Source organism: Natrix helvetica (genome assembly GCF_964273705.1).
Source record: "Natrix helvetica genome assembly, chromosome: 1".
Classification (NCBI taxonomy): domain Eukaryota; kingdom Metazoa; phylum Chordata; class Lepidosauria; order Squamata; family Natricidae; genus Natrix; species Natrix helvetica.
This window is the reverse complement of record NC_138548.1, coordinates 59,673,058-59,691,955: the sequence shown is the minus strand read 5'-3', so window position 1 is coordinate 59,691,955 and position 18,898 is coordinate 59,673,058. Positions and strand designations below refer to the sequence as shown.

The 18,898-nt window shown below is 36.6% G+C and overlaps 1 protein-coding gene across 5 annotated transcripts in view; it reads right to left on the bottom strand.

The window, feature by feature from the left end:
* RALGAPA1 (Ral GTPase activating protein catalytic subunit alpha 1) overlaps positions 1–18,898 on the bottom strand; it is a 137,877-nt gene that overhangs the window by 25,156 nt on the left and 93,823 nt on the right. For all 5 annotated transcript variants that reach the window (XR_014176616.1, XM_081968513.1, XM_081968512.1 and 2 more), the window contains exons 35-38: positions 17,567–17,690; positions 15,297–15,452; positions 5,049–5,207; positions 242–369 (exon numbers count right to left, since the gene is read on the bottom strand). Coding sequence is in view for 4 of the 5 variants with exons in the window: in XM_081968513.1 (XP_081824639.1) it covers positions 242–369; positions 5,049–5,207; positions 15,297–15,452; positions 17,567–17,690 (567 nt within the window). In the remaining variant the exon portion in view is untranslated. The remainder of the gene's footprint in view (positions 1–241; positions 370–5,048; positions 5,208–15,296; positions 15,453–17,566; positions 17,691–18,898) is intronic.

Here is an 18,898-nt window from a genome sequence, read left to right as displayed (position 1 = left end):
TAAAAAAATTGGATAAATAAAATAAAATAATCAAGTTGGAGCCAAGCATTTCTATCATTTCATTTTATTCTTGCAATTTATTTTTATCAATATTATCTTAAGATTGATCAAAACTGAATGTATGGAAACCCCGGATATAAATCAAACATATGATACAGTCCTAGGCATGATTATTTGAAAGTAAATTAGTTTATGCTCAGCTGAACTTGTTTTTGAGTGTTTTCTTTTTGTTAAAGGATACAAATTTTGGTATAATGGAATGAGCGATTTCAGAGCTCTGCTAGCATTTATAGCTGTTGCTCGAACCATAATAGGAAGAATTTTTCCATTCACAATAGCACCATCAAATAATGGACCAAAGAATGGGACCTGAATTCAAAAAGTTGAGAAATACAACCATTAAATTAGTAATTTCTACAACAATTAGCAATCAGCTTTAACCTCTTATTAATCATAAATTATTTAAAATACTGCTTCTTGATGGCAATATGATCATCTGAACATTTTCAAACAGAGAGAATTCTCTTACTATATTAATGCCTGCTTCAATAATTACTTATATTCAAATTTATTTTAAGCTTAATCTGATATACCCAATAATATCACGAAAAATTTCTCTTAAAGGCTAAAATATAAGAAAGCCTGTAGAGGTTGCAAATTTACTGTGGGGTATGTTTGTTTATGAAAAAATATAAATAGATTGTGGACACCTTAACATACAATTGATGAATGCAATTAATATCAAAATATAAGTATATGTTTAAAAGAGATAATGGTAATTTAAGCATGTATAAAAGGCCATCCATATCTTACTATAACTTACAATAATAAAAACAATTAAAACATAGAATATACCGTTTCCCTGAAAATAAGACCTTCCTAGATAACAGGAAGGTGGGGCCTGACATCGCTACAACACGACATGCAATCTTGCGGCTCCAGGATTGCTGTCGAATCTCTGTTGCTGGACGGTTCTTTTTGGACCAAAACCGTCCGAAGAGACAGTGATAGAGAACGGCATGTCCTGCTGATCTCAGGGACATTGCAAAGTCCCTGATTGATCCAGGAGAAAGCTCTTTTTGCCAACTACAAGAGAAGGAGCCATTTTAAGCTGCATAAGGTTGGGACAGACTCCTGAACGGAAGCTGTGCAGGGGAGTGTGTCGGAATTATAAATAAATAAATAAATAAATTGAATTTATTAGCCGCTCCCTTTCCAAGTAGGACTCCGGGCGGCGTACAATGGAGCATATAAAACATAGAAAATGTATAAAAAACAAATAGACATACATACATACCAAACACATATACACATACATGGACACGGACACGGACACGGAGGAGGTAACAGATTACATCATATAGACAGTTAAAATTAGCATTAAAATACCCCAATTGTAAGAACTCAATATGTAATTAAAAATTTAACGTTTAAAAACAATTTAAAAAACAGTTAGGAGGAATAAGAGAAAAATTACGATTGAGCCAGGCCAGATAATTGAAAGAGGTGGGTCTTCAGCTGTACACGGAAGGAGCGGAGATCGGACGTAATCCTGATGTCACGGGGGAGGTCATTCCACAGGGCTGGGCCCATCACAGAGAAGGCTCTGCTCCTGGGTGTCGCCCCCCGACACTGTTTGGCGGACGGCACCCGGAGAAGTCCCTCTCTGTGTGAGCGAATCGGTCGTAGGGATGTGTGGGGCAGGATGCGATCCTGCATGTAACTAGGCCCTATGCCATGAAGCGCTTTAAAGATCATAATCAAAACCTTGAAACGCACTCGGAAGACCACAGGAAGCCAGTGCAGCTCGCGCAGGAGAGGTGTTACAGGGGAGTATCTAGTCCTCCCCATAATCACCCGCGCGGCCGCGTTCTGGACCAACTGTAGTCTCCGAGTGCATCTCAAGGGAAGCCCCATGTAGAGAGCATTGCAGTAATCCAGGCGAGACGTCACTAGCGCATGGGTGACTGTGCGTAGGGCATCCCGGTCCAATAAGGGGCGCAATTGGCGCATCAGGCGGACCTGATGGAACGCCCCCCTTGCCACGGCTGTTACATGGTCATCCATGGACAGCCGGGCATCTAGGAGGACGCCCAAATTGCGCACCTGTTCCATGGGGGCTAGTTGGATGCCCCCAATGGCCAGAGATGGAAGCACCTGGTTGAACCGGGAGGCCGGAAGCCACAGCCACTCCGTCTTGGAAGGGTTGAGTTTTAGTCGGTTGCCATCCATCCAGACCCGTACGGCCTCCAGACACCGGGACATCATTTCGACAGCCTCATTGGGGTGGTTCGGGGTGGAAATGTGAGATAAACTTTACTATTTACTATGAGAGAAGAGAATACCCAAAAGACTTCAAGTAAATTAAAATTGAAGATAGAAGAGAGCAAGCAGCGGATTAAGCCTGTATTAAAATTAGAGTGTTATCTTTCTTTTAAAAACTTTTTTGGGGGGGGATGGAATTCTTACAAATGCCTCTTACTTTTTAAATTGGATTGGTTTCTTTTTTTCTTCTTCCTCTATTTTTCCTCACTTTTTGTATCTGTGGAGCAAGAATCTCTTCCTTTTTGTAACGTTTGGGTGGATTTAACCTTTTAAGCATTTTTTTTCTTAAACCTCATAACAAAGAGAAGGGTAAAAGCAGAAGAAAATGAAGTAACACTGCCATCTAGAGGCTGGAGGCTTTGATCATTTGACTTATATGCTAAAGTCCTTGATTTTGTTTATTGAAAGGAACAATGGGAACAGCACGAGTTGTTTATACAGGTGTTCTTTTGGAGTATTATCAGTAGCTGGACTGGAGTAAAGAGAAAGCTTGGACTTGAAAGACTATAGTGAATTCGTTTGACATTTAGCAACAAGCCTTGGATGTTTTAGTGGCAGTGTTTACAATTTGGAAAAATGGTGCAACAGGAAGAAGAAAAAGTATTAATTTTGCAAAAAATTATGCTAGGAATCCCAAAAATGCTAATAAGTACAGAGAACATTGAAAAGAATCTTGGGATTATAGAGCAAAGAGTAGAAAAAATGGGAGGAAGAACCGATAATATCCATAAAACGATGAAGATAGAATTCAAAAAATTGCAGAAAAACATGAACAAAGTGATAAGAAAACTGTTGACATTGGAGATGTTGATGAGCTGGAACTCTATCTTAGACCTTAAACATGGAAGAAGAAAGGGGAGAAAATTTGGCAGAGATAAGGAGAATACCTTTGGCAGAAGCACCAGTGATAACCAAAGACAAGCTGATGGAAAGAACAGATGAAGGGTTCCGAGTCTTTAAAAGATATGCAATGAACAACAAGTTGCTAAGAAAAGTCCACATAAGATTTACTAAGAAAACAACTAGAATACAGATTTTACAAATGGCAAGAGATATTGGATGGCACTATTTCTGGAAGGATACAGGATGACAAAATGAAATGTTACAACGAAAATTAAGTTAAACTTAATTTAATTTAAACTTAATTTTGAGTATTATGTATAAGACAAAGTAATAATAGTTATAGTTGAATAAATGATTAACAATGATAATAATGTATCTATACTAGAGGGATAATATGGAATTTTATATAAACTGTAAGTGAGAATATAAAGCTGTAATACCATTGGATGATTCCAGGATGATGTAATGAAATGCCATAATATATAATTTACTTTAAATTTAGCATGCTTCACATAAAAAGGAGGTAATAATAGTTATACTCAATGTTTTATAATCATAATAATTGTATATCTATATATTTGATTGATGATATGAACAATAGAATGTGCTGAAATGAGTATGAAATTAGAGAACAAGAAGATAAATAATTTTATAGGATATGGGATTTATCTTATCTGTGGTTAATTAAAAAAATAAATAAATACACATGGAATTGAAAATTATTAGAGAATGTTATCAAAAATGAATCAGAATAGGGTATAAAAATATTTTATTATTGGATATATTGAAGATGATGTAATGAACTACGACAATATAAATGAACCCATATTTAGAATATTTTGTTTAAAATGAGGAAATAATAGTGAAAGTCAAATAAATGAAGTACTATAACAACAATGTATATAAACATATTTGATTGACAATATGTGACTTTATATAAAGTTTAAGTGATGGCTATGGAAAGGATGCACAAAAACCTTGTAACCAACCGACACACTGTATGTAATGGAAGATGTTTTTATGTTATATGTTTTTGTCTGTCTATCTTTGTTCAAAAATAAAAAACTTTTTATATAAAAGACCTTCCTAGATAATAAGCCCAATCGGGCTTTTGAGTGCATGCGCTAAAATAAGCCCTCCCATGAAAATAAGCTCTCACCGAAAATATTGAAACACAGCAGCAGCCATGAGGTGACTGCTTGCGGCCTCCTGCACCTCACAAATATTAAGACCTCTCCGAAAATAAAGCCAAGCGCTTATTTCAGGGATCGAAAGAAATAAGACCCTGTCTTATTTTTGGGGAAACACGGTATAATCCAAAGGAAGCTTTGGAAAAACAACAACAATGAAATAAAAAATTGAAACATCCCACAAAGGATCTACAAACCATTCTGACTCAGATCTGGAAACAGACCCAAGTTTTAAAAGTTCCTTAAAAAGTGCGGGGGAGGGCTACAACTCTCAGATGGGAAGGTTCCAGATACTACAACAGAGAAAGCTCACTAATATATGCTCTGATCCATGGTTATCCATAGCTATTGTTGAACTGCAGCTATTTAATTACAAAAACAATACTAATGCTATTGTTCTGTAGCCCAATCAATCTGTTGAAATCTGTGCTGAAGATGAACTATTCAAGATGTTCAGCTCGGGAACCAGCACAGCACCTCATCCCCTATTAATGGACATAGCATAAATCATTAGAGGATGCCTTATTTTTTCATACTCTGAATACTGAGCATATTAATTTTTCACTGAATATATATTTTCAAATTCTATAAAAATGATGTTTTCTTCTGAAATCCATAATATCCTTTGACTAGACATTGTGAACATCATTTTCTAAACGTCTTAGGTTAATAGGAATAGTTGGAACATACCTCAGGTTTTTTCATAATCTGAATACTGAACATGTAATTTTTCATTGGATATATAACAATAAGTACATCTCCAAATTCTGTAGGAATGATTCCTCTTCGATAGTCTCGAGTATGCTCTGACCAGACAATGTGAACTTCATCATTTCCTAAATGCCTAAGCTGAAACAAGAGAAATAACATAGTAGTTCCCAAATGTCTATGGAGATTCTCAGTTGTCCAGGTCATAGTTGTCCCAAAGGTGCTTACTTTCAAAAGGCAACTGGACTTTCTTGTTTTGCTAGAAGACATTTCGCTTTCTCATCCAAGAAGCTTCTTCATGACTGCAAGGAATATAAATCCTCCCGTTTTCCACCATTCAGAGAGAACTGAAGAAGCTTCTTGGATGAGAAAGCAAAACATCTTCTAGCAAAACAAGAAAGTTCAGCTGCCTTTTGAAAGAAAGCACCTTTAGGATAATAGTTCCTATATAATACATTAATCAAGAAATTCCCAGAAATGAAAGAAACATTCAAGATGGCTACATTGCATATAATATCAAAATGCTTTCTCTCAGTCTTTTTAAGAAACATAAATTTTATTCATTTTATTTATAAGTTTTAATATTTGCTTTATGGTTTATTTTATTGTATACTGCCCACAGCAACATGTGTGAGATGGGTGGCTATATAAACTTGATGAATAAATAAATAAATATAGGAAATGATCTTAGTAAACCACCAGACTGTATCCCTAGAATATAATGATGCTACTACAACAGTTACTATTAACAACTATTTTTATTACTTTTCTTTTTATAGTTTATAATTATGTTTAAATGAACAACTTTTTAACATAAGGTTTCTGTTTTGCAATTATTGGTAGACAGAATTGTCATAAACCAATATGATCGGTTAAAAGTATTTCTATAGTTACAGCACCAGGTTACAATTTCTACTAAAGCACTGAAAAGAAATCAAGCACTGGAAAAGCAGAGATATCTGAAATTTCATTAAAAAAAATCGAAATAGTTGAAAACATTCTTCCTTTATAGCCTCATCATGTGTCAGCTTTCATAATAAGTTTACGTTAACTGAATACAAAAGAAATGTGAAATAAATATAACCAGAAGGGACGATCAAATTTAATTTTGATACATTAATGTCATATGCTGTATATGTTACAATACCAGCCAGAGTTAATACTAAGCTGCAGGCTACACTGTGATTTCCAAATGGCAGATCATTCTAAGTGATACCAGGTATAATTGAAGTAATAAACAATAGTAAAAGCAAAGAACACTGGCAAGAAGAATTCAAGTATTTACTTTAAAAAAAATTAAGTAAGTTAGTTTTGGAAAGAGAAGACAAGTGAAATAATGCAGGCTCAATTTCCTTTTATTTATCTATTACATTAACCCTTGAACTCTTGCCAAAATTATCACTAATGTGTAGAACCCACTGATCTAAAGAAGAGATGAGGACATTACAATTTTTTGATGGCTAGTTGCTTTTGTTTAGGGTGCTTTTGTTACCCACTTCACTTTTTACCAATCCTAGTTCAATTGTTAACCTTTTTTCTTTAAAAAAAGGGGAAGAGGAAAATGTACTCTCAAAATGGATATATTCAAAGTACCCATAATGCAATTCTCTTTTAGCATAAATAAAGATATGCAGAGTATAGCATAGGATCAAAAAAGGCGAGGAAAAAAAAACTAAACGAGAAAGTAAATACACTCCATATTTTTTTAAAACATATGTGAACATATAAGATATCTGATATAAATATCTTTCTCTTCGTTCTAACAGTATATAAAGCAATTGGGAAAAAAACCATGAAAAATGGACTTTGTAATCATTTATTTAACAAAAAATTAGCAAATAGATTACGTATTTCCTTCTGTGCAAAAAAATAAATGCACCTTTGGTATTGCTAACCACAAGTAAGTGTTCCGTATAACTGTGTACCAGTCTCAGATATTGGCTGGGAAGAATTTTTTTCTTACTCCTCCATCCAGGTTATTTTCAGCTGTGTGATGATTTAAATGGTTTCAAATCACTTTACATCTGCATGATGGGATTTAGATCTGACCTGGCCACTCCCGAACCCTTAGTTTCCTTTTAGCCATTCCTTGGTGGATTTACTGGAATGCTGAGGATCACTGCCATGTTGCCAGATTTTCAATTGAACTTTGATCTTCTGATAGACGATCACAAATTATCCTCAGGCACACACTTATTCAATGAAGAATTCATAATGGATTTTATGATGGTGAAATGCCCAGGCCCTATTGCAGCAAAGTAAACCATAACATTTCTACTACCATGCTTTGCAGTTGGTATCAGATTCTTCTGGTGAAATGCTTTTTTTTTTGGCCAAACATGTTTTCTAACCCTGCAACTAAATAACTCTGTAGTTGTCTTTTGGTCCAGAACAAATTTTCCAGAAGTTCTGGGTATTTATGAGCAAATTTTAGTCTTCCCCTAATGTTCCTTCAGGACAGTTAAGGTTTACTTCTGGGACATCTCCCATGCAGAGTTTCTTTCTTTTGATAAATTCATACAGCTTTAATATCAATAGTGATGAGAACTCTCTGTAGGTCACTTTATGACATCGGGGGATTCTTCTTGCATTGTGTGTTCTGTTCTCTGACTGAACCTGCTGGGATGGCCTGCCACAGGCAAGCTGGCAGTTGTCTGAAATCTCCATTTGCAGATGATGTTGTGGACAGTGGAATGATTGATGTCAAATTGCTTGGTTATTTTTTTTAAATCCCTTCCCAGACTTACAGGAATTTATACTTTTTTAAATGAAAGCTTCAGAGAATTCTTTTGACCTAACCATGGTGACACTACAAACTTCAAAGAGCAAATGAAATGTCTCAGGGTTAAATAAGATAGGTTCTCCCAGATTTCTCTAAAATGTTATAATCATCTATACCTGATTCTGATTTTAGGTATTTGACAAAGTGATAAATATAGGATGCACTTATTTTTTCTGCATGTAAAATTTGCATTTATTTTTATTTAAATTACACAATGGACTACAACATGTAAATGGTGCATGCTACTTGGTAGAGATACCCCCCTGAAATCCACAACAACCTCACCCAGTTGGCATTCCAGGAAACTGAAGTCCTGGATTTTTTCCAAGTCTTGAGGTGGGTAGAGCCCCTTGTTGGGGGCATCTTTTTGATTTTTGTTTTGGTCGGTTTATATAACATCTCGTTTTGATTTGTGTTGGGCTTTTTTGTACTGTATCGTGTGCTGCCCAGAGTCAGTTGGAATTGGGTGGTGCCTAAACTGAATTAAATAAATAAATAAATAAATATCATGATCATGCAGATTATCTCTGCGGTGTTTTCTGGGGTTTTATCTGTGCTCTCTGGGTCACCTCAATCAAAGTGCAATTAGTCCATTTGCATTTGAAAGGCAAAAGCCACTCTTTTGAAGATGGCAAAGTTCACATTTTGGATCGGGAGAACCATTGGTTTGAAAGAAGGGTAAAATAATCCATCTATGTTAGAATGGAACATAGAGGGGGAGGAATAAGACACTACCTATCTCCAGTCTACATTGCAACCTTTGCAGCAGTTCCAAGAGGATTACACAACCAATTACACCCTGATTCAAGTGGCTCTGAGGACATAGATAAACCCTCAAGTAGCCTCAACAGCTCTTAGAGAGTGCTAATGATTAGATGACTGCAAAGAAATTCAATTCTTCCATTCCCCCTCACACCACCTTATCCTTCCATCCCTCCACCATCCAGTCTCAACTGTCAATATCTATCCTTCCACCCCACCCCCCACTCCATCAGAACTGATGAAGCTTCTTGGATGTGAAATGAAACATTTTCTTCTTCCTCCTCAAAGGAAAAAAACCCAGCCTAATTGCCTTTTGAAGAAAAAAGCACTTTTGAGATATTTCAGCAAAGGAACCATTTTTTATTTAGAACTGAAATATATCAATTTGCATTTTTTAGGACTTTCTGATTTCTTTTTCTCACTGACTTGTAGTGTGGTGGTAAGGACACCAGTCTTTTTTTCTGATACTGGGGCTTTGTAATAGTTGCTTAGTTCAACAATAGTAATTTGAATGCTAATCTATCTGGGAACCAATCCCTACTCTCCCTGCCCCCTTAATTTCAAAACCTGTTTTTTTTAAATTAGGGCCTGAAGAAATAAATTTCAGTTCCCAATTGTGCAGAATATATACCGTGTCTTTTTGCAAATGAAGTTTGTTTAATTGTCTTTACCATGCAGAACTGCATTCTCCGTCAGGTCTTCTCATAGTGCTTCCTTTGTTCAATCTGATAAAATACAATTACTTAAGAGCCACTATCAGGTTCCTAACAAACCTAGCAGACAACTTTGTTTCCCAAAAAGTAGAGAAGGGAACAAGGGGATCAGCCATATTGGACTTAATTCTCACTAACAGAGAGGAAATGATAGGTGGTGTTGAAGCCACAGGAGCCCTGGGGGCAAGTGACCATGCAATATTGGAATTCAACATTATGCAAACACAAGTAGTAGAACAAAGTGAAACTAGGGTCTTGGATTTTAAGAGAACTAATTTCAATAAACTTAAAGAGAGCTTGGGAAAAATTCCATGGATGAGAATCCTCAAGGGGAAAACAACTCAAGAAGCTTGGGAAATTTTGAAAAATGAGATTACAAAAGCCCAGTCTAGCACAATACCAACGAAGAAGAAAAATAACAGTTCCCAAAAGAAACCAGCATGGCTGCACAAAGAACTCTCTGACAAATTGAAAGACAAAAAAGATAAGTATAAAAAGTGGAAAGGGGGGGACATAACTAAGGCAGAATATCAGCAAATAGCCCGAGCATGTTAAGATGAAGTGAGGAAAGCTAAGGCTCACAATGAAGAAAGGCTTGCCACAAAAGTAAAAAATAACAAAAAAAGCTTCTTCCAACATGTTAAGAACAAGAAAAAAGTTAAGGAAATAATTGGTCCATTGCTGGGAGAAAGTGGCAAGAAGGTGATAAGCAACAGGGAGAAAGCAGAACTATTTAATTCATGTTTTGCATCTGTCTTTACACAAAGGGATAAAACAGTCCAACCTATCAAAAACAGCACCACAAAAATCAGATTAGGTACACAAGTTGAAATAGGGAAGAAAATGGTAAGTGAGCACCTGTCTACCCTAGACAAGTTCAAATCACCAGGACCGGATGGATTATACCCCAGGGTTCTGAAGGAACTGGCAGATGAGATCTCAGAACCACTGAACTATATCTTTCAGAGATCCTGGGGCATAGGGGAACTACCAGAGGACTGGAAAAGAGCTGATGTGGTTCCCATCTTCAAAAAAGGGGGAAAAAACCAGATCCAGGAAGCTACAGACCTATCAGCCTGACCTCAATACCAGGAAAGATTCTGGAAAAGATAATCAAGCAATGAATGAGCAAACACCTAGAAGTAAACAAAGTAATAGCCAAAAGCCAACATGGGTTTGTCAAAAACAGATCATGCCAGACTAATCTTATTGCATTTTTTGATAATGTGACAAAATTAGTGGACCAGAGGAATGCCGTCGATATAGTTTACTTGGACTTCAGTAAGGCATTTGATAAGGTAGACCATAACCTACTACTAGATAAAGTAGAAGAATGTGGGTTAGACAGCATCACCACCAGATGGATTCGTAATTGGCTAACCAACCCCACTCAACATGTAGTCCTCAATGGAACTGCATCTACATGGAAGGAAGTATGCAGTGGAGTACCACAAGGCTCTGTTTTGGGCCCAGTACTCTTCATCATCTTCATCAATTATTTGGATGTGGGAATAAATGGGGAACTCATCAAATTTGCAGATGGCACCAAGCTGGCAGGAATAGACAACACTCCAGAAGATAGGCTAAAGATACTGAAGGATTTTGACAAACTTGAACATTGGGCACTATCTAATAAAATGAAATTCAATGGTGAAAAGAGTAAGGTTCTACATTTAAACAACAAAAACAGAATGCACAGGTACAGTATAGGTGGTACCTTGCTCAACAGTAGTAACTGTGAAAGGGATCTTGGAGTCCTAGTGGACAACCATTTAAATATGAGCCAGCAGTGTGCAGCAGCTGCCAAAAAAACCAACCCAGTTCTAGGCTGCATCAACAGAGGGATAGAATCAAGATCTCGTGAAGTGTTAATGCCACTTTATAATGCCTCGGTAAGGCCACAATTGGAATACTGCATTCAGTTTTGGTCACCACGATGTAGAAAAGATGTGGAGACTCTAGAAAGAGTGCAGAGAAGAGCAACAAAGATGATTAGGGGACTGGAGACTAAAACATATGAAGAACAGTTGCAGGAACTGGGTATGTCTAGTTTAATAGAAAGAAGGACTAGGAGACATGATAGCAGTGTTCCAATATCTCGGGGGTTGCCACAAAGAAGAGGAAGTCAAACTATCCTCCAAGGCACCTGAGGGTAGAACAAGAAGCAATGGGTGGAAACTAATTAAGAAGAGAAGCAACTTAGAACTGAGGAGAAATTTCCTGACAGTTAGAACAATTAATCAGTGGAACAGCTTGCCTCCAGAAGTTGTGAATGCCCCAACACTGGAAGTCTTTAAGAAGATGTTGGATAGCCATTTGTCTGAAACGGTATAGGGTTTCCTGCCTAGGCAGGGAGTTGGACTAGAAGACTTCCAAGGTCCCTTCCAAGTCTTCTATTGTATTGTATTGTATTGTATTGTATTGTATTGTATTGTATTGTATTGTATTGTATTGTATTGTATTGTATTGCACTGCTATAAGGTTACTAGGCTGAATTTGTTGCAAATATGTACCAGGCTGTTCTCAGGCAGAAACACAAACATGTCACCAGCAGTGCATCCCAACCCGACTTCTTTCTTTTAACTTTCACAGTTGTTAGTGAAGGAACTACCAATAAAGGCTTCATTTCTTTTTTCTCTGTCTCTGAGGTTAGCACACTGCTGACTTAAAAGAAAAAATAATTAAGGATATGCTCCTTAAAGTTCTGGGTCAAACTCCCATTATATCTCCACATGTGCTTGTCCAGTGAGCTCTTCCTGGAACATGGCTGCCTTGTATTCCTCTTACACTCTCTGCTTCTTGAGCAGGAAGCAGTCACTCCATCAGCTACTCTCAGCAATCAGCAATCAGGATATACCCCTTGAAATCAGCAGCTATTCGAGAGATTACTTTTTTTACCCCTCTCAGCTAAACTCCTTAGAACAGTTTCTGTGACATTCTTCCTTCTTTTCGTTACTGAATTTCATGGCAAAATTATCTTTGTTCACTCAGTAAAATGTACAAATTTTATGATTTAATTTTTAACTTTAAAAATAATTGGATTCCATTTAAAAAAAATCAAATTGGAAGCAGAGGTATTGCTTTCATTTTAAAAATATGCTGGACTAAAGAACACAATGTGGAATACAGAAAAACCAATGTTTCACTTAAATGCCATACAGGACAATCATACTCCTTTAGTTGATGTACTTCTATGTTAAAGCCTCCAATATTTCTAAGATCTTGCTGAAAGAAATGAGACGAGCCACATTTGAATCTTTCTTTTCCTTAGCTGGCTCAAAAATATGCTTCCTATTGGGGAAATACTTTAGACTACCTCAAGGAAAGATCATGTTTTGCTGCAGGGTGGAATTATGATTTGGGATCACTTCAATCCAATGAAGTACCACTTTTGCTCTGAGCATACATAGTATTTTCTCTATATATTGAATTAGTATTTCAACAACAGAAATGCTAACTCCTTAAAGGAAGAGGAATGTTTCTGTAACAGTTAGAGACAGATGGAGAATTGAGAGAAATCTGATCAAAATTCAGATGGAATGCACAAAGACTGAACAGGATAGCAGTCTTCATTGTCTCAGGTAGCTCTTAATAATCTCTTAGTTTTTTTTGTTCTGTGTTCAGATTTGGCAATTATTAGCAGAAATTATCATGCACATAAAGATAAACATAATGTATATAAATTATCTGAAGACAGGAACAAAATAAACTATATAAATATCTAATAGAGGAGACAATTTCACAATTCAAAATGCACTGACGATGTCTTCTCGAATGGTAATGAAATATCTGTAACCAAATTGCCAAGCTCGGAGCTCAAACCAACAGCCTAACAATTTCACAAATCTAGAAACTAGATGCTGCTATGATGTCCCTTTAATAAGATATTTGTAATCACTTGAGAAGCTTTTCCCAGCGAGGACCCAATTGTTGGGGGCAATATGCTGACTGTAAACGCTTAGAGAGGGCTGTAAAGCACTGTGAAGCAGTATATAAGTCTAAGTGCTGTTGCTATAAGCAGCTGTCATGGGAATGAGTGATTCTGAGTTTCAATTCTGCAAGGTTTGATGATGTTTCACGCCTACAACAATGAAAATCCCCAATGTATTTGCTTATTCTATTTTAACTGCAGTTTGCTATGATGCCTGAATCTGGGCATCTTTAGATACTATAGATGAAACACGTCTAATTCAGCCAGAGCTACATCCGTAATCTCCCAATCAGAATTGCTGAGTTCATGTTATGAAATACTGCTTAGAGTCTCTGGGTTTGTCAGTCTATACATCTAAATCAATAGGCATCTTGAATTGTAGGAGAAAAATGGCTGTTTGATGGGAGTTTTTAAGGTATCAGTGGAAATTTTTAGAGCACAAAGTCTGTTAAATAATAACACAGGAAATTATTAAAGACTGAACATAGAACAAATCTGAAAATTGCCAGAGGCATAGCTATTTCTCTGTACTAACTGTTGATGATATAATTCAGTTACAGGTATTAAACTCCATGCTGAGGTCAACCTGCCTCACTTCTTCCAATATTGCACTTCTACGAGTGCTCATTAATGTGTCTGCGGAATGGATTAGAACATCTGAAGATATATGTACAGAATAGAAGGTTTTAAAATCTAATGATAGCTAACCATTCATTGTAATAAGACAAATATTCCCTCTCTCAATTTATGTCAGTAATGTGGAATTTATTGGATTTTAAATGAAAAAAGAAATACCAATAGTGCAAAACAATTTATTTTTAAGATTGTTATAAAAGGTCTGGAGTTGCTGATTACATATACTGGCTACAAATACATGTAATTGTTAGATGATAATGTATTTTCAATATGGTTGTTCATGGTAACGTGTGCATCCCTTATCTATTTGGTCAGAAGTCAATGTCTAAATAACCAAGCTGGAAGTGGATCAGGAAAAAAAAAAGAATTGAAACTGCCCCAATACCTTTAGATACTGGATTTATATTATTTTGAAAAACTCTCCTATGCTAACATGCATGTTAATGAATTTAACTCAAAATGAAACTCTTTTTATAACCCATTCCAGATCTGAAGAACTGGGCAGTTTACAATAAATGCAAGCAAAAAAACCCCATATCAGAATAAAAAAAACATAATGATAGCCACATAGTGCCATTCAATTGGGGCCAAAATGTTTGGAAAAGAGCTGCTTTAAATTGTTTTTCAACTATTAATACATTTGGGTTATTTCTTGGATATACCTAAAGCATAGACTATCAGAGACGTGTCATTTTTCCTACAGTTCACTTTGAGACTACATGTACTGCTTGTATACAAAATACAGAACAATTTTACAAGCTTATTCTTTAAGATTCCTCCCATTATTCATGTTGTCTTTTACTATGACAGACTATAATTGAGAGGATGTAAAACCCACTTCTTCAGATTTCCCAAACTGAAACACTTCACATCTAACAAGACCAGACGATGGCTTGACCAACTCAACAGGATCTGGCTAGAAGAGTTCAACTTAATAGTGTAACCAAGTGAGTTTATTTGTCAGATACATAGAATATTTTTCATAATGCTCTATAGATACTGAGAGTCACACTGAACCAGTTACTTTAAAGTGGGTCACTATCTGGCCCAATCATCACATGAGAAGAGTGAAAAATACCTGAAAGGAAATAGTCTTTCCTGCTTTCCTGCTAATGTGACTCTTCCCAGGTAGCTGTGTATGCTGGAATGACAGAACTTTGAACTGGCCTCCCAATCATGTAATGAATCAGACTTTATAATTGTTAGATTTACTGAATATCCTGTTTTTCCTCTATTAGCATGCATCCTTTCCCAAGTTTTGCCAGAATAACTCAGTGAGGTGGATTTGATGGAGAGGCAGTCAGTGGCCCAAGTTTAATCAGTGACTTTTATGGCAGAGAATCTCAACTTAATCACCACACCCCAATAACTAATTAGAGTGTGAAAGGTTACTTTGGAATACCTACCTTTTTTGTTAGAGAGTCATCTGAATCAGAAGGCATTCTGGTTGATACATGAAACATTACTTCAACCATAGAGGTAGCAAAATATGGAGTGGTCAATCCAGTGCTTTTGTTTTTCTGTAGTCCTCCCATAAAACCACAATGATTTGTTAGGTTCACCTAAAATAAAAAGGTATTGCAATATAAAGTATCTGTATAATATAAAGTAGAGATTTTTTTGGACTAGGTCTACAAGATACAAAATGAAGGGGGAGAGATGTACATTTGTTCATTGCCATTAATATTTACTGACTCCATTCAAAATCAAGACTATTGATTTTTTAACAACAAATATTTCAGGTCACAAAGCTAAAAAAAATTAGTCCAACCTAGTTAAATCTATATAAATAATTTCACTCTGCCACATAATTATTCTTAGGCACATGCTTAGTGGTGGTTAGATGGCACACCTAGCACATGGACTCCCAAAAGTGAGCTGATCTACATTAATCCTATCTACTGTTATTTCCAGTAGCAATTGGAATGGTAATTTTCAAGCATACTACAGGTAGTCCTCGACTTACAACACTTCATTTACTGACCGTTCAAAGTTATGTCACTGAAAAAAGTGACTTATGACCGTTTTTCACACTTATGATCATTGCAGCCTCCCCATGGTCATGTGATCAAAATTCAGACACATAGCAATTGGCTCATATTTATGATGGTTGCATGTCCCAGAGTCAAGTGAGCACCTTTTTACTTTCTGACAAGCAGTGTTAATGGGGAAACCAGACTCACTTAACAACCATGTTATTAATTTAAAAACAGCAGTGATCCATTTATGACAAGAAAGGTTGTAAAATGAGGCAAAACTCACTTAACAAATGTTTCACTTAGCAACAGAAATTTTTGGCCTAATTATGGTCTTAAGTTGAGGACTACCTGTACTCTCATACTGGTGGTTTAACAATGACATTTTAGGAACCAACATTAAGCTCAATGCAGTGGACACTGGAATTGTGAGTGGAAAAGATCTGTCTTTCAGAAATAACATTTCCTCTTAATAAATGGAGCTCTTCTAAAGAGAGCAATTTTAAACAGGTGCTAGCTAGGATTTGATGTTGTTCCTAGATGCAAAAGAAGCAGAGCTAGTCTTCCTATCACCAACTATAGAACTGGCAAATTACACAAATATTGAAATGTTTATGAAAATTTACAACATAATCTCCAGGTATTGTAAGAATAATAACTAACACATGTCCCTGTTCTTCCCACCATCCAAAGAGTACTTGGCTTTTAAGAAAATAACATGCACCACAAACCCCAGTGATGTCTATTTTTCCTGCTGATAAAAGTCTGTTATGACAAAAAAATCTGCTTCAGATACATGATAGGAATGTTAGGCACCCTCTTTTAAGTCCTATAAGCAGCTTGTGAAATAGGATGATAGTTATCAGACTGAAAGAATAACAGAGTAACAGAGTTGGAAGGGACCTTGGAGGTCTTCTAGTCCAATCCCCTGCCTAGGCAGGAAACCTTGTACCATTTCAGACAAATGACTATCCAACATCTTCTTAAAGACTTCCAGTGTTGGGGCATTCACAATTTCTGGAGGCAAGCTGTTCCACTGATTAATTGTTCTGTCAGGAAATTTCTCCTTAGTTCTAAGTTGCTTCTCTCATTGATTAGTTCTACCCATTACTTCTTGTTCTATCCTCAGGTGCTTTGGAGAATAGCTTGACTCCCTCTTCTTTGTAGCAGCCCCTGAGATATTGGAACACTTCTATGATGTCAACCCTAATCCTTCTTTTCATTAAACTAGACATATTCAGTTCCTGCAACCGTTCTTCATATGTTTTAGCCTCCAGTCCCCTAATCATCTTCATTGCTCTTCTCTGCACTCTTTGTAGAGTCTTCATATCTTTTTTACATTGTGGCGACCAAAACTGAATGCGGTATTCCAAGTGTGGCCTTACCAAGGCATTATAAAGTGGTATTAACACTTCACGTGATCTTGATTCTATCCTTCTGTTTATGCAGCATAAAACTGAGTTGGCTTTTTGGCAGCTGCTGCACACTGCTGGCTCATATTTAAGTGGTTGTCCACTAGGACTCCAAGATCCCTCTCACAGACCACTATTGAGCGAGATACCACATATACTGTACCTTACAAAGAAATCTCAAATTGTTCCTAATGTTTCTAATTCTTAAATAAATGCTGTTATTTAATACATCACAACATTTGAAAAAAAATAATGAGTTGATTAGATTGGGATGAGATAGAAGTGTACCTCCCAACCAAGACCTGCTACAAAATCCTCATATGCTTGGCTTCCTCCAGTGTTAGTCAGGATGGAGTGTTTATCTTCTTGTCCCTCAGCAACATAAAATACTGCAATTTTGTGTGTCTCTCGGCTGTAAGACATATGATTGCAATTATATAAGAATATTCTCTGACATCACTCATAGTAGACATATAGAAAGGCTAATATAATTTCCTTCGTTCTGAAGGGGATTGAAGGAGATTTCAGCTTTTATTTATACGTGTCTTTGCTTATTTATTTATACTCCTAAAGCAAGGGTCATTTTAAAAAACTCTCTTCATAATATATAATCAAAATTATGTACTTTATTATATTATAGAAATACTACTTTTGATTATATAACATTTCTAACATTGCAAAAATAAGTTTCACAGTTTCTCAATTTTTTTTGGGGGGGGGGGGAATAACGTGAGAAGCCATATCTTAGCTGGTGTTTCAAATCAGACATTTTCACTATTATATCTTAAAATAGGTCAATGCTAAAATTCATATGCACAGAAGACTGTAACTCAGAAATTTCCCTGAAGCCTCCGGAGGGCCTCAGGGAAGGGGGGTTGGGGGAGGCTCTTTTTGCCCTCCCCAGGCTCCCATGAAGCCCCTGGAGCCTGGGGAGGGCAAAAACAAATGTAAAAATGGGGGGGGGTGTCACGCATTGTGCGCACATGCGCACTGGGGGGGGTCGCGCATTGCATTATGGGTGCAGCACGCCCGCACTCGACCCCCTGCGCTCCCCCCACTTGTGGCACGCGAGCCAAAAAAGGTTCGCCATCACTGCCCTATACACTTCATAAAAACTGACCTTGTGGCCAATAAAGAAATACAGTTCTCTGGTTGAAATAAAGCTCTTCTGAAATATGACTTTTTTTTTTTTACTATACATGTAGCCCTTGATTAATGACTGTAATTGACCCTCGCAATTAAGGTTGTAAGACATGATGGTTATAAAGCGGTCATCATGTGACTGACCTGATTTTATTATCTGTTATGCAATGGTCGTTAAGGAAACCCACTGTTTGTTATGGGCCAGTTTTTGCTGGTAACTGCAAGTGAATGCTAGTTTCTGTCAAAAATATTGTAAATTACAGTCACGTGACTGCGAAACACTGCAAATGGCTGTAAATTAGGCCAGTTGCTGAGTGCCCAACATGCAGTTATATGATGGGTGTGGGATTATGTTGAAATGTTAAAACCATTTTAACTATGAATGTCTACTAAATGACGGATTGTAAATCAAGGACTAACTGTAAGCTGACAGAAATACTCTGTACGTGCTTCATATCTAGTCACTTGCATTTCTGT